Source organism: Cannabis sativa, chromosome 9 (genome assembly GCF_029168945.1).
Source record: "Cannabis sativa cultivar Pink pepper isolate KNU-18-1 chromosome 9, ASM2916894v1, whole genome shotgun sequence".
Taxonomy (NCBI): Eukaryota; Viridiplantae; Streptophyta; class Magnoliopsida; order Rosales; family Cannabaceae; genus Cannabis; species Cannabis sativa.
The window spans coordinates 30,138,926-30,153,945 of record NC_083609.1 but is presented as its reverse complement, the minus strand read 5'-3'; the positions used below and the strand labels follow the sequence as shown (position 1 = coordinate 30,153,945).

Here is a 15,020-nt window from a genome sequence, read left to right as displayed (position 1 = left end):
CTCTTGTATTTGTATAAATAGGGGTTCACCCCATTGGAATAAACAACTCAGAAATTCTCATTCACTTTCTCTTTCTCTCTTCATCTTCTTCTTCTTTCTTCTCATCTACTTTATATTATATTATATTATTTTATAACACGTTATTAGCACGAGTCTCTGCCCAAGCTTCAAGCATGAGTCTCTGCCTAAGACCCAATGTAAGTATTTTGTTAAAGTTCTTGAATTGTTTCAAAGTCAAGATACACTAAATATATATTTATATATACTCATCTGACTGAAACAATTTCAAGAATCATTTGGTTTCCTTTTTCTTTTTATCTATATATCTATATATTATATATGTATGTATATGTTTTTATATATTTATTATTAATTTCATATATATATATATTATGTTCTTATCATTCATAATATTTACAATATATGTGTGCCTATGATATGATAGAGAAAATCTATATAAATTATACATATATCCAAAAGATTATGTATTATCGATAAAATATTGCATATATCCTAAAGATTATGCATTATCGATAAAATATTTCATATATCCTAAAGATTATGCATCATCGATAAAATATTGCATATATCCTGAAGATTATGCATCATCGATAAAAAATTGTATCTATCCTGAAGATTATGCATCCTCGATAAAATATTGCATATATTCTGATGATTATGCGTCCTCAATAAAATCTTGCATATATCCTGAAGATTATGCAAACGTAATATTCATTATATAGTTGATGGATATATAATGAAAGAGATGAATACATATTTATATATATGTTCTTGTATTCTTTGAGGACAATGAAAAGTAATCTAATATCGATATAGATTTTGTCAAACATTTCCTGAAGTAAATATTTTATATTTGTCAAAAAAAAAATGATTGTATTTATGTGAATACAACTAATGAATCATTAAAAATGATTATTATTGATGCAATTTTATAGTGGGTTTTGAATATCCAAAAAGAATGTTAAGAAAATTGCATTGAAACATCAAAGTATAAGAATAACAATGAGCATGACTAATGTTATTTAAATACATGAGGCATGTATTTATTGTTCATCATTCCCTCTAGAGAATGATACGAATTGAAGTCAATTACTTTTAAAGATTCCTCGTATTAGTCATGTTATTATACATTGTTATTACTTGCAATGTTGGAAATTATTGAATCTGACATATATTTAAGATTAAATTTTGCATACATCTTGGAGACTATGCAAAAATTGCATTCATATATTCTTTGAAATATCGTAAAAGAAATTGTTGAATAATTTCTTATATTTTTATGGATGAACAAGTAATAAATTTTTAAGAAATTTATAATAATGTTCTACTTGTTCAACGTCATTCCCCGAAGTGAATGTAATGATTTTAAATCATCAATGACATTATTTACTACTCAATTATTTCTAGAAAAAAGTGGAAACAACCAAAAGATGAGATACCACACACAATCAAAGTGCATGAAATCTATTTATCATGTGTGGAATTGAATAATAGTGGTCGCGTACCTGTAGTACGGACACAGTTATAATCAAGATAAAAGTATACTTGATTATTTAATAGAATGTGAATTGTACAAACTTATTGTACATTTAGAATATTTAAATATCATTACCTAAAGAGAATGAATAGGCATGAAATTCTATTTCAAAGAATATAGATTTCACATATATTGGTAATGTCATAAGCAAATTAATATATACATATTTTATTATTTTTTAAAATCAATAGTTTCAAACTATTGTTGGTACATGATATGTAAATATATAGTTACTATATAATTCAGTTTGCATATTCCCAAAAGTGGATATATAATTTGCTAATATTTGTTAGTGATCCAATATAATCAAAGTGATAAAGAATCACAAAATGATTAGTTGAAAAGCTTCCTGAAGAAGTCTTACATACAATTGCTACCTTGAGTAGTAAAATGTCTTTGTATGTACCTAGATGTGTAACTTTTATCTAGTTATGAAAGTGATAATAAATAACTTATTATATGTACTTGTTGTACATTTAAATATATAATATATCAAGTCATGATAATTAGACTGATGAATAGTCTATTAATAAATTAGACGACTTGTTAAAAAGATATCAGGAAAAATGAATGATATGTTATGGTTATATCTATTTGACCATTACAATAACATGATGAAGTTGTCATGTATCTTTTAAATTATACACATCATTGAATTGATGATAGTGATTCCTGAAGAGTGTATATGTTTTGGAGAATAATATAATTATATTATGTGTATATAAAAATGAAACTTGTAATGATTATGTTGTAATGAATTTACATTACATTTTGAAAGTTTCATTGAAATACAAATTATAGTGAACCTGAAGTTCATGAATTGAATTATTTTGACATGATCAATCATATGCAATAAATTGTCAAAGAATTTGACTAAATTTTGTTGAAGAACTAGAAGATTCTTCTCATTGTTAATTTATAAGGCTCAAAAGAAGAATGTGCATATATTTGCACATAGAAAATATTTAAATTATATTTCCTTAACAATCTTGAGCTATTGTTAGATTTTTATTGCATAGTTTCTTATCGATGTGATAAGATTATATAATCATGCATTTACAAAATGTGTAAATTTATGTATTTCTAATTATACACGTATGACTCATTCTTAGAAATGAATTAAGTTCATAAGGATTGAACCTGAAGTTCAATGTCATATAGTATATATGAGTTTAAACAAATATTGATTCATTGTGATATACTGAAATCCCTACAGGTACATTAATATTATTAGATATCACAATTTTTAAAAATTCTCTCGATCAGGGGGAGAGAAGCAGTTGGGATCGATGATAATTTTTAAAAAATGATCCTTGCACAAAGTATATAAGAACAATACAGTTCAAAATGATATATACCAACTGCAAATCAATATTATTCAAAGTTGAGATAGAATGAGTTGAAAACGCCTGAAGCATAAATGAACAATGTAGAAATTATTAATAAATGTTCATTTGATTTGCCCTGAAGTTGTTAAATCTAGAGGTACTCATGGAGATACCTTATTGTTATAAAGTATTAAAATGATAACCGTGATGAAAACGGTACTCGAAAAGACTCCCAAGAGAAGTTAGACATAACACATTTGATCATAATTGAATCCCTGAAGTGATTCTATATAGGTACCTATAAATGATAAACATATTTGAAAAATATGTAATTTAAAGAGATCTCTATAAGTTATGTCAATATGGGAGGAAATTATCATTTATTGAAATTTTTGTCGACAATAAATATTGAATGTTTGCATATGCAATAAACTAACATGAGATAGCAAGGATCATGGTATTAGATTTGTCGAGAATCATCGACATACATTTTGATTTTTGGCCAAAATATTATGACGCAATCCAAGCAAATTTACTCACATAAAGTGAAGTAAGACCTGTAGGGTGTGAAAATAAATATTTCTAATGAGAAATTTGCATATATGTATTTGTACATAATGAATTGTTGTACAAAATTTGCATAGACATGAGATTGATTGAAGTAAGGCTTAAATATTGAGAAAATATAATCATAATTTGATTATAGCCTGGAATATATTTTATAAGGATTTATAAGCGTCACATAAATGTTGCAACAAAAGGTTATTTATTTGGAGCTCCTAATATAGTGAGAATTTGAAATAAGCCTTATCTAAAAATTCTAGAAGAATTTAATACATGTCTTAAGTGATATAAATTCAAAGTTGCGCGCACTATATGACAAAGATCTTTGTATGAAATAAAGACATGTAAGTAAATTATTATTTAAAAAATACCTATGGTTGTCTATGCAATATAAGTACGTAAATTATACGTTGTGATAGACTCTTGAAGAGTTTTTGATTAATTGAAGAACAAACTTTTATTTCTTTTGTATTTCGAGAAATATTAATGTATAAAGTTTGTTCATTAGTATTGAAGTCCTGAAGTACTTCATATGTATCAAGAATTATAGATATATGATCATTTGATATGGAAATTAAGATCATAAAACAAGATGGTATAAATATATGGTCTTGGAGTACCATCATTGTCACAAATAAAAATTTATAGTACCATTAATGTGTTATGTTCATATCTACTTGAAATTTTAAATTTTCGTATGAACAAAGTTGTGTACACACATGAATGATATAATTAGTTGGATAAAGACTAATGTTCCACGAACCCCTTATCTATAATTTAGAAGTCCATACATACTCTGGAAGAGTTATAGAAAATATATGATCAAAGATTATATATGGTGATATTTTAAAAGTGATAACAATAATCTTATGAGATATATTATCACCAAAAGAATTATGGATCATATGTGCATGAGGGGGAGACATATTCATGTTGCACTCTTTTTCCCTTAGTTCAGGTTTTGTCCCAATGGGTTTTCCTGGCAAGGTTTTTAACGAGGCAACTTGCAAATAATTATGAATATGAAATATATATTGTACTCTTTTTTCCTTAACTTAGATTTTGTCCCACTGGGTTTTTCTGGCAAGATTTTTAACGAGACAACTATAAATCATGTTAACATACTTGCATTTTATGAAGCAAGTAGAAAATGTGTGTGAGTGAGATCATTGACATAGCATATTCGGGAAACATATGGATTGCACTCAATAAAGAAGTATCAACCCAAGCAATTCTCTATGGATAATATTGCTTGCATCGCTCAACTAAAAGGATGGTACATTGAAGGAGATAGAGTTAGAACACATTTCACGAAATTCTTCTTTATACGCTTCAAGAAAATACATATTGGTGTTCAACATATTTAATCAAGTGTCAATCTTGTAAACTTATTCACAAAGTTATTACCAACATCAACATTTGAGAAGACGGTAAATAAGATCGAAATTCGTCGATTAGAAGATCTCCACAAATGCTTAAATGAGGGGGAGTTAGTTTACACTATACTCTTTTTCCTTTGATCAAGTTTTCAACAAGATTTTTAATAGTGTTATAAATATTATTAATTATGTGGATGTCCAAATCTTTTATTTATTACCATTAATTGTAATCAACATTCATTTTTTTCTTAGTTTCCCTTTTTCTTAGTTTCTTAATATCTCACTCTTGTATTTGTATAAATAGGGGTTCACCCCATTGGAATAAACAACTCAGAAATTCTCATTCACTTTCTCTTTCTCTCTTCATCTTCTTCTTCTTTCTTCTCATCTACTTTATATTATATTATATTATTTTATAACAATAAATAAGTAAATATATTTTTAGTCCAAATAAATTTATTAGCCTTCATTTAAAAAATTAGATTGTATTTGTAAACTTTAATTTTTAGCTATTTTCGTAAGTTTTTTTCTAAAAACTTACAAAACATTTTTTCAAAAAAAACTTTCCATTTCCTAAAAACTGTGCCAAAGACCTTTAGTACATTACAAAAGCCTATATAACTCACTTAAGCTAGTTGGCAATAATTTAATGACCTTGAACAACTCTAAATTATAGATGTATAATCTCAAATTTTATAATTAGAATGGAAATATTTTACAAGAAAAATAATTAACAGCAGAACCATATAAGTACTGTATCATAGTTCTGTCTGGGGTGTAGGAAAATTCTAATAATAATAATAATAATAATAATAATAATAAAAAGTTGATTTAATTAGACAAGAGGCTTCTAAAATAAAGACATAGCCATTCAAGTTAGTTTCTGTACTTTTCTTTTGTTTGTTACATCTAACTCCGTAGGAAACTATACAAAAGGAGAATAAAAAATTGCAAGGACAAATACCATTTTCCAAAAGGAAGAGTCAAATTGTTCCATCCTTGTTGGAGCCTGTTTGTTATGTACAAGTCTGGTCATTTTTCAGGCCAAATGGAATACCCTATTCCACTCTTCTATGCCAAAACTGAAAAAACTAGCCTAAATGTAAATCAAATGACGATCTTATTAGTCAAAGTGTAACATCAGCAGTCATATTCTTACCCAGACAGCCATTACTGCCAACATTAGTAGTTACTGCCTCATCCTTACAAGGGGCCCCAGTTTTCCCGGTTGAAATGGAGCTTTTGCATCTGTAACATACAAATCTTAGAGGGACCAACTCCGAGTCAAGAATGCCAGAACATCGAGTGTGTTGCCACACACTACAAACATCACATGCCAGCATTCTCTCCCCATCATCATCTTTTGCCCCACAGCTGCACTCTACAGTCCACCTCTCCACCCCCCTCTCCATCCTATACCTACTTAAGCCATGTTTCACATGACATCTCCCTCTCAAGCGAACAAATCCGGTTGAACCCAATAAGTACTTAATCTGGGTGGAATCATCAACACCACCATAGTCAGGTAACTCATTGGCATGAAATCCTTTAAACATAATATATACATCTTGGAAAGCTTTTGACGCTTCAAACTTGACATCCGACACAGTAGCATTTTGGGAGAGGATTACAAGTTCAGGAGGCGGTTTTGTAATCATTTCATCAATCTCATCCACAAGTTCAACTAAGCATACAATACGTGTCAACCCATTATTGATATTTGTAGATATCATTTCAGGCTCATAGTTCTTCACAAACTGCTTGCAGTCAAGGAGCTTTTCAGCTGAACTAACTGCAAGATCCCTTGTTACCTGAGGTACATAGCTTATCATAGTTCGAGGGTGGAGCATGCATTCATACAAGTACCTTAAGTCACGCAGGAGACTTTCTTCAGATGATCTGTTTGAAATGGAAGACTCTGTGAAAGTATTGTTTCCTTGGGAAGAAACACCTTGAGCCTCCAATCTGATAAGATAGAAATCACAGCTTATTACATTCCTGAGCTTTTAGAAATCCATTGCCCAGCCAAATTAAAATAGAATATAGAGGAAATAGAGACATTATAATATAAATAACATCACAACATATTTCTTGTAGGACATGAAACAACCCAAAACATAACAATACTATGATAAAGCTTGATGTATTAAAAGCTTATCAGAGCTTACCGGAACTCAAAATTTCCAGTATCAGGATTCGGTCGTGCATTAACAACCATTCCATTAGGTGTCATTTTCCCGCCAAGTTCCTTGAGGCAGTAATCAAGCAGTTCTGGAGGAGCCACCTTACATACAGCACCCTTAAGGGATCGTATACTGACCCAATTGGCCCCAGAAACTGCACGCAGCACTCTAAGCATGGCAGCTTCAACTCGCTCAATATCACTTCTGGTCCATGAATACAAGGTTCTTGAGGTGCCAGCTTGGGGCTTCTTGAGGGCAGTATCATCAGCCCTTGAGGTACTCTTGTGAGCATCATGTATCAGTTTCAGTACAAAACAAAAGAGGTCTCTAACATTCACAAGCTCATGTTCCGAACAAGACTGGTAGTATGAGATAAGGTCTGGGAGATGAGAGTCAAGTTTCTGTCCCTGAGAGAGAAAAATGGACAGGGGTAGGGAAGATAGGCTTTCAACAGACGTTTTATATGCATCCAGGGAGAGGGCAAAGCTACCAGCACCAAATTCATAACCCCAGTCACCATACCAAGGACGGCCTTTGGTTATGGAATGCAGCAGCCGATACTCCAACCCGTACTTCTTGGACACATCCATCACACTAACTTTCCTATTGGCAGGTAAAAAAGAAAATCAAGTCAAGAGTAATCAAAACATTATATAAATAAAGCCGAAAGCATCAGTTATTGCATACTATATACATATAACATATATAATTATATTGGGTCAAGGAGTAGAAATAGATACATGACACGTTAATGAATAAATAACACAATGTGAAATATATCCACCAATGAAATGCCTACAGAGTAGAAATATATAGATGAATGAGTGATCATGGAGACATGAAACGATCAATTAAGAAATTCTCATATACACACAATTGTCAAAACCTTGATTTAAAAACTAAGCATGTTTCACAATAAGAAGCTATTACTAACCAATAGAGCTAACCTGGCTCCAAGGGTCTTACAAAGCCGATCCCAGAAGTTCATGATGTGGCATCCTGAGAGAATCCTTGATCCTCCTTCCCTCCCATTGACCCTAAGAAGGTGTCCATAACCATTGGAATGAATTACACCATGCAAAAGATGAGTAGTATTCTCTAACTGGCTGTACACCCAGTCTTCCACATCATCTGTACTTGTTTCAAGGTTGCATGACTTACACCTGAGAAACAGTGATACATAAGCACATAATCTAATGCAATGGTGATAACTCTACAACTGATTTAGCACAAGCCCATAACAAAAACATAACTAAAAATATAATTTTTTTTTAAAGGTAAAAAAGAACAAAAAAGGGTCAACAAATAGAACACAACCCAAACATATAGTACACTAATATATGTATTCATACACACATAATATCATGGCTCAAAACATAACTGAAAATAAAATAAAAGCATATAAATTTTAAAAAGCAAAGCAGTAAATAAAGGAGAATAAGAAAGAGTAGAAATGGAACATATCCCTTGAATACACAAATGCATACATGCATCCATAAACACATGCATCTGTTTGTGTCTGTTTGAGCACAAGCTTACAGAGCACATACCATTAATTTTCTATAAGAGAGCAAAATGGAAGATATAATAAATGGATAGCAATGCAGAGATCTGAATCAAAACATAGCATCAGAGTAATATAAAAGGGGTGAATGTATGTAGTAAAGAATATAAGGTCCATCAAAGTAATATAAAAGGGGTGAATGCATATGTAGTAAAGAAAATAAGGTCCATCACAGTAATATAAAAGAGGTGAATGCATATGGAGTAAAGAAAATAAGGTCCATCACAGTAATTTAAAAGGGGTCAATGCATATGGAGTAAAGAAAATAAGGTCCTCACTTGGATTCTGACAAATGCAGGACATCTCCACAGAACATACAGGGTTTGTGATAGCCACCAATGGAATTACCATCGGCCTTGATAATAAAATGGTACCGTTTCGTACAGACTGGATGGCCACTCCATCCTAAATGTTTCAAAAGAAATATAGCTTATCAGAATTCTTGAGATTCCTCAATGTTATCCTAGCCACAAATAACTTAAAACGATTGCCAGAAATTGTAATCGTTTTGTTCCGTGTCATGACCTAATTTCACTGTATTCAAAAATTACCTAACTTCACAACTATCAATCTTCACTTGTACTTTTATTTAAAAAAAAAATATACATATACCTCGACTCCAACAATCTTTTCTGTATAGGAAAATGTATTTTATTTTTCTTTATCTTAGGACAAGGAAAAGCCAAAATGAACAAATATATTTTAATCACAATGAGAACCTGAATAGTTCTAATAGGCAATAAAATTATAATTTAGACCAATCAAGTACAAGTGGACTCACTTGCAAAGAAAACATAAGAGTTCTCTTGAGATAAAAGTGCAAATAAGAGAATTAATGAAGATTATAACTATACGAGTGAAAAAAGAAAGTGGCATAATAATAATAATAATAAAAAGAAGATAAAGGTTAAAATATTTATAGTTTCTTCAACAATTTTGTATAATAGCCCTATTTCAGCCATTAATCCTAAACAATAAGGTAAAGATGTGGTCAATATTTAAGTCTGTATAAAGAGTGGGAAAGATTGAGAGAATTTTCAAAAAGTATGAAAAAGAAGCTGACTCCATCTAATATGACAAACAACATAGAAAAAAGGTATCAAGCAAGAAGAAAAAGAGTGCAGGAGTTACATATACTTTACAAAATGACATAAATTGTAAGTAGCAGGTACAAAGAAAAAGCTAATTCTAAATGAGACTATGTATAGGAGTATACAAGTACTGGTTGCTCCACAAAATGAAGTCAAAATGAAATGCAGATTCAGAGTATTTAGACTCCAGTGGAGTAATAATAGCTACTTATAAATAGAAGGTTTTTCAGTAGCCTTGAGAGTTATAATAGCTGTAATACTATCACGTAATAAGCACTTGGAAGAATAACACAATGGAGAGCATGTTCAGTAAATATCAATCCATCGAGTCGGTTTTAAAAAAAGAAAAGATGCGGAAGCAACTAAGATTTTACTGTTTATTATCTATGGGTAATGGCCCTAACAACATTAGCCTATGGTAGTCGTTATAGTATGAATTTTCTGATGTAGAGGGTGAGAATGAGATCTGAAACATTCCCCAATTTTTTTTTGTTGAAGCATCCCCTGTTTATCAATTCAGTCTTATTTGTTTTTTATTATTTATTTTTAACAAAACACATGGATACCTGGCCCACCCAAACTAAAATTCCTTACACCCCAACGCCAAGTCTTTGGAGACAATAAAGACTTATTTGACCATGAAATATCTGCCATAGTCATACTCCCTCAAGACCTTTCCTGCCAGTAACCGCTAAGGTTAGTTAAGGCAGTTTTTAGGCCCAAGAAAAGTGAATCACAAGGTACAACTTAACCCTTTATAAAACAAACACTAAACCTCTGTCTAGGATCCTTGAGACACTTATTTATTACTAAGGTATTTATGCGGCAGCTCTAGATAAAATTCATGAGGCCTCCAAACAATCTTATAAGCTTCATTTAGATCCTTACAAATCATAAAGCTTCAAACTCTTCAAACAAAAGACCCATCAAATTTATAAAATTAAAAGTTTTTATCTCCGATCTAAGTTTTTAATTAAATGGTTTCAGAGAAGGAAGATATTTAAAAATTTCATATTACCATTGTGGCAAAATGATTTGGAAAAAATTGGTTGATGAAGCTACACACAAGTTTTTAACTTTTCCGGGAAGGAAGCAAGAAATTTCACAGGTACAATGAGCAAATGAGACCTTATTTTTTCCTATAGAAAGGATTTTTCTATGCAATGTGGTCTATCTTTTACATGTGCTGTTTAATAAGAATCAACACAGAAGTGATCATTTGGAAATTAATATTATTATAAGAAACAGTGTAGTTACGATTTGTAAATTACGCCAACTGATGTTTGCCCCAAACCTCTTACACGCAGCAATACAAACGCAAGAAAAAGAACAAGGTTACCAATAATTTCCTTTTAGGAATAACAAGTACTGTTTTTATTGAGAACAAGGTTAACTAGAGAATGGAGAAATTTGATGTAATTTCCTTTTAGGAATAACAAGTACTGTTTTTATTGAGTCCGGTTTTGTTTTCGTGTGGGTTTTAGTATTTTTTATGCTAAGACTCTTGTAACCAAGGTTTTCCTCCGTCACAAGTGAGGGATTTCAATAGGGGCCAGTCTAAGACAATGGCCTCTGTCTCTTTTTCAAAAAAAAACAAGGTTAACCAATAATTAAATGTGTTCCTTGTGAAGCTGACCTAACAAGTTTTTCTCAGGGTTTACATGAGTTCATCTATTAAATATTGAATCTTGAATTTTGATTTGGGACCAGATTTCCAGAATTTTATAAGTAGAAAAAGGCCTGCACTTCAAAAGGCAACAAATGGTTGGGATTCTTTAATAATTGATACTAGTATATTCCATATTATGAACTAAATCTAAATTTGTTTTTTATACAAGGGGCTTGGATAAGAATGATATCAAAATGAGTTAAGAGTAGCAAAATAACTTGCTAAAGATAAAAGATGGAATACAAATAGCATAAATATATAGATATTAAACTAGATGAATCATATGCACATAACTCAAGTGAAAATGCAAATACCAGTAAGCAAATATGATAAACCATAAGTTAATTAGAGCAAAAGTGAGTCATTTTGCTAGAATAACTCATAAAAACATCATGTTGCTCGAGAATTCCACTATTACAGACCATTTAATATAATTTCTCTAAATATAAAAAAGATGAAATTCTTGTGAAACAACAAACTTTTAGTTTTTAAAATAATAAAGTTAAATCTCAATACTATACCAATCAGCACTAATAGTTTTATCTCAAGATATTTAACTAATTCTAAATAAATAAAAGATGAAGGGAAAAAGTCTAAATAACTACGAAATTTTGCTTGACAAGTTCTGAACTAGCATTAATCATTTGATGACGAACTAAGAATCATGACAATAATCAAATTTATAGAATTGAGATTATTCAAACTTATAGATAGAAAGAAAGACAAGAGATTTCAACTAAGCGAGTCAACTCACCAACAACTCGGCACTGGTCACAATAGGTGGATCTGGATATGGCAACATCCTCCTCAACAATGTCTAGGCAAATCAGTGCTGAGAGCGAATCAAGGCCACTCATCACATTCCCAACCCTAAATAAGATTTGCCATGTCATTAGGTGGGGGAAGAGCGACGATGGAATTGGCAACATTGCATGCTTTGAGAGGAATGCCCTGATGTTTGTCCTAAAGGATCCATTGGTAGAGCCATATACTGGTGATGGAAAGGTGAGGAAGTCATAGAGATCTGCCGTGACTCGGCTCTTCATTCGTTTAAGAGGACGGGTATTCACGACCATGACGAAAACACAAGATATAGATGTCCTAGCAATGTCCCTATCGAATCTCAGATGGGAAACAATACACGGTACTTCTTCAACCTATCCTGTAATTGCAAGCAACTTCAGATGCAATCAAAGTAAACTAACTCCTAAAACACAAGATGTAATAGAAATTGGTATCCCAACAAAGGACAATATAATCCTTCGTAAATGCAATACCCGTCATAAGAAGTGATATGAATTTATTACTACAAAGTGTCTACCACAAGTAATAACATTAGCAATTTAGAATTCATAACACGAGTCACAGTAAAAGTTGTCTTCAAATTTACCCACCTTAACCCTATACACTTACTCCGAAACATAAGGGTCCATGAGATTTTTATTTTATTTTATTTTATGTTCTTTTATCCTCATGCTTTTGAGCCTTCACAAGGGACAAAAGGTTTTCTTCTATTCTAAGAAACATATGCTTTTCCACACCCATTGCCATATAACTCAAAGTAAGCACAAATACAGTTTAATAATAAGTAAAAGAAAATAACCATCATGATATTTGAACTTCCACCGATATAGGATATTTATACAACATAGAGCCAAATAATACCCAGATAGAAAATATCTAGTGTGAGGAATTTATCAGATCAATATAAGTGCAGAGTATACCTTAAAATGAAAAATGCTCTTTCTTTCATCCCACTAGTATTTTCAGAAAAGAAAAAAAAAATCATTTATTTTACCACTCATTTTAGTCCTGTCCACTAATGAGCTAACCCAGACAGATGTTCAGACAATCATACCCTCTTAGCACTGCTTCTTCCACCTCCGAAGAGTGCAATAATGTGATCTAATAATGGATGAATGTAAATGTTGATAGAATAACGATCAAATGTAAGGTACATTCGCACATGGATCTGTTTCACTTCCTATTTTTTCTCATTAATTAAAAAATAAAACGACGTTTCTAAGTCAGATACACGAACATTTAACGGGCATCCACTTTGTGACAACCAAACGCAACTACTAAAAACCCAATCACCACCATTATTGAATCACAATCGTCAAGACCTAATAAACTAGCACAGAAAAAATAAATAAATAAGTAGGGGGCAAACAAAAAGCCTTACCTTCTGGTCTGAAATGATGTTGACCTGATGCGAGGGATCAAAGAACGGTGAAGGAAAAACTCGGAAATCAGCAACTGAGATGCATGTGTAGAAAGGAATTTCTCAGAAATCTTTAACACAGCAAAGAAGATCGAGAGTGTTGAAACCCTAAAAACTGAGAAAAGTATTAAAGGGAAAGTGGAGAAAAGAAAGGAGGATAAATATGGAAGTTTCCAGATCTGCCTATTTTAGTGGACGAAAAACAGAAAAGAAAGATCGAGAAGGAAGGAAGGAAATAGAGTAGTTCTTTTGGCTATTCAAGGAAATTGCCGCTTGAGTCTTAACTTAACAGACAAGAATGGAGGAGATGACAGCTCACAGAAGTTGGGCTTAGATGCAAATAAAGAAACCGCTTGGGGACTATTATATCAAAATACCGGAATTAAAGACGTTAATGAAGAAATATTAAATAATCTTTACCCAAAAAAATAAAAGCTATTTAATATTTTGGCATCCAAATATTTATAATGGGTAAATTTGTTGGATAAATAATTTTGTTAAAAAAATAAAAAGAATCTGCATTAATAAAACAAATTACAAAGGATTTGAATAATCAAGTCTCATGGCTTGATTAACATATGAGGGTATAACTCAATCCATATGGCACTAGCTTTGAAAGACAAAGTATAATTGACTAAATTGTGATCTACAATATTAGCCTCCCTATATACAAAGTACAACCCACCCACTTGACTATGAGCTAACAGCCTTCTAATATGGAGAATCAATCCATCTTCCTCATCGCAAGCTTCTTCCGTGTGCTTGATAAGGTTAATGGCTTGCTGACAATTTGATTCCACAGTGAACTTTGGATGCCCTATCTGAATCCCAATCTCTAAGCCAGAACGAATAGCATATAATTTCCCAGTAACCGGTCGCAACTCTTGCTCTTCGATAGTGGTTGTTGCATACTGTACAAAACCATGCTCATCTCTCACCGCAATTCCTATGCCAGATCGTCCCCTGCCTTTAACAACCCCGACATCAACATTGATTTTACATTCATGTTGTCTCGGTGGCTGTCAATGTGCTGCATGTCGTGGCTCATTAGATTGTTTTCTTTTTCCATTCTCGGTTTGAAAGTCTACCTAAAATTTCTCACACCAGCCAAGTAAATTATCAACCCATGGCCTTTTTCCTCCATATTTTGTGTAGTTTCTAATCGACCATAAATGCCATGTAATGATCAGAAACAACTCAAACTCTCCCGATTTCCATCTTCTTGCTATCTGTTGGAGAAAGGCTTGAATATCTCTTTGTAAATGAGCCTGAATATCAGCCCAAAGCCCACACTTCTTCCAAACTTCTTTATGTTTTGGACAGTTCCGTAAAGCATGTTGGATATTTTCGGTTTGACTGCCCGAGTAATTCTCACAATTTGGATCCACATTCATACCCTGTTTAGATAAAACATAATTAGTAGGAAGCCAACCATGACATATTTTCCAAACAAAGTATTT

General features: G+C 31.8%; 1 protein-coding gene across 1 annotated transcript; it reads right to left on the bottom strand.

Annotated features, from left to right (window-relative positions):
- Positions 1-5,677: 5,677 nt before the first annotated feature.
- On the bottom strand, positions 5,678-13,890 carry LOC115722772 (PHD finger protein At1g33420). Its single transcript, XM_030652081.2, has 6 exons — positions 13,522-13,890; positions 12,091-12,498; positions 8,855-8,981; positions 7,960-8,175; positions 6,998-7,615; positions 5,678-6,794 (listed from the first exon to the last, which is right to left on the bottom strand). The coding sequence occupies exons 2-6, from the start codon at positions 12,410-12,412 to the stop codon at positions 5,957-5,959; spliced, it is 2,121 nt and encodes a 706-aa protein (XP_030507941.2). The 5' UTR covers positions 12,413-12,498; positions 13,522-13,890; the 3' UTR covers positions 5,678-5,956.
- Positions 13,891-15,020: the final 1,130 nt, after the last annotated feature.

Bases quoted from the DNA above. Each gene is read 5' to 3' on its own strand.
- LOC115722772 (XM_030652081.2), bottom strand. From the start codon at position 12,412: ATGGTCGTGAATACCCGTCCTCTTAAACGAATGAAGAGCCGAGTCACG. The intron at 8,176-8,854 runs GTGAGGACCTTA...ACTGTTTCTCAG, and splicing joins CTGCATTTGTCAGAATCCAA to GTGTAAGTCATGCAACCTTG. The intron at 7,616-7,959 runs GTTAGCTCTATT...ACCTGCCAATAG, and splicing joins TGTAAGACCCTTGGAGCCAG to GAAAGTTAGTGTGATGGATG.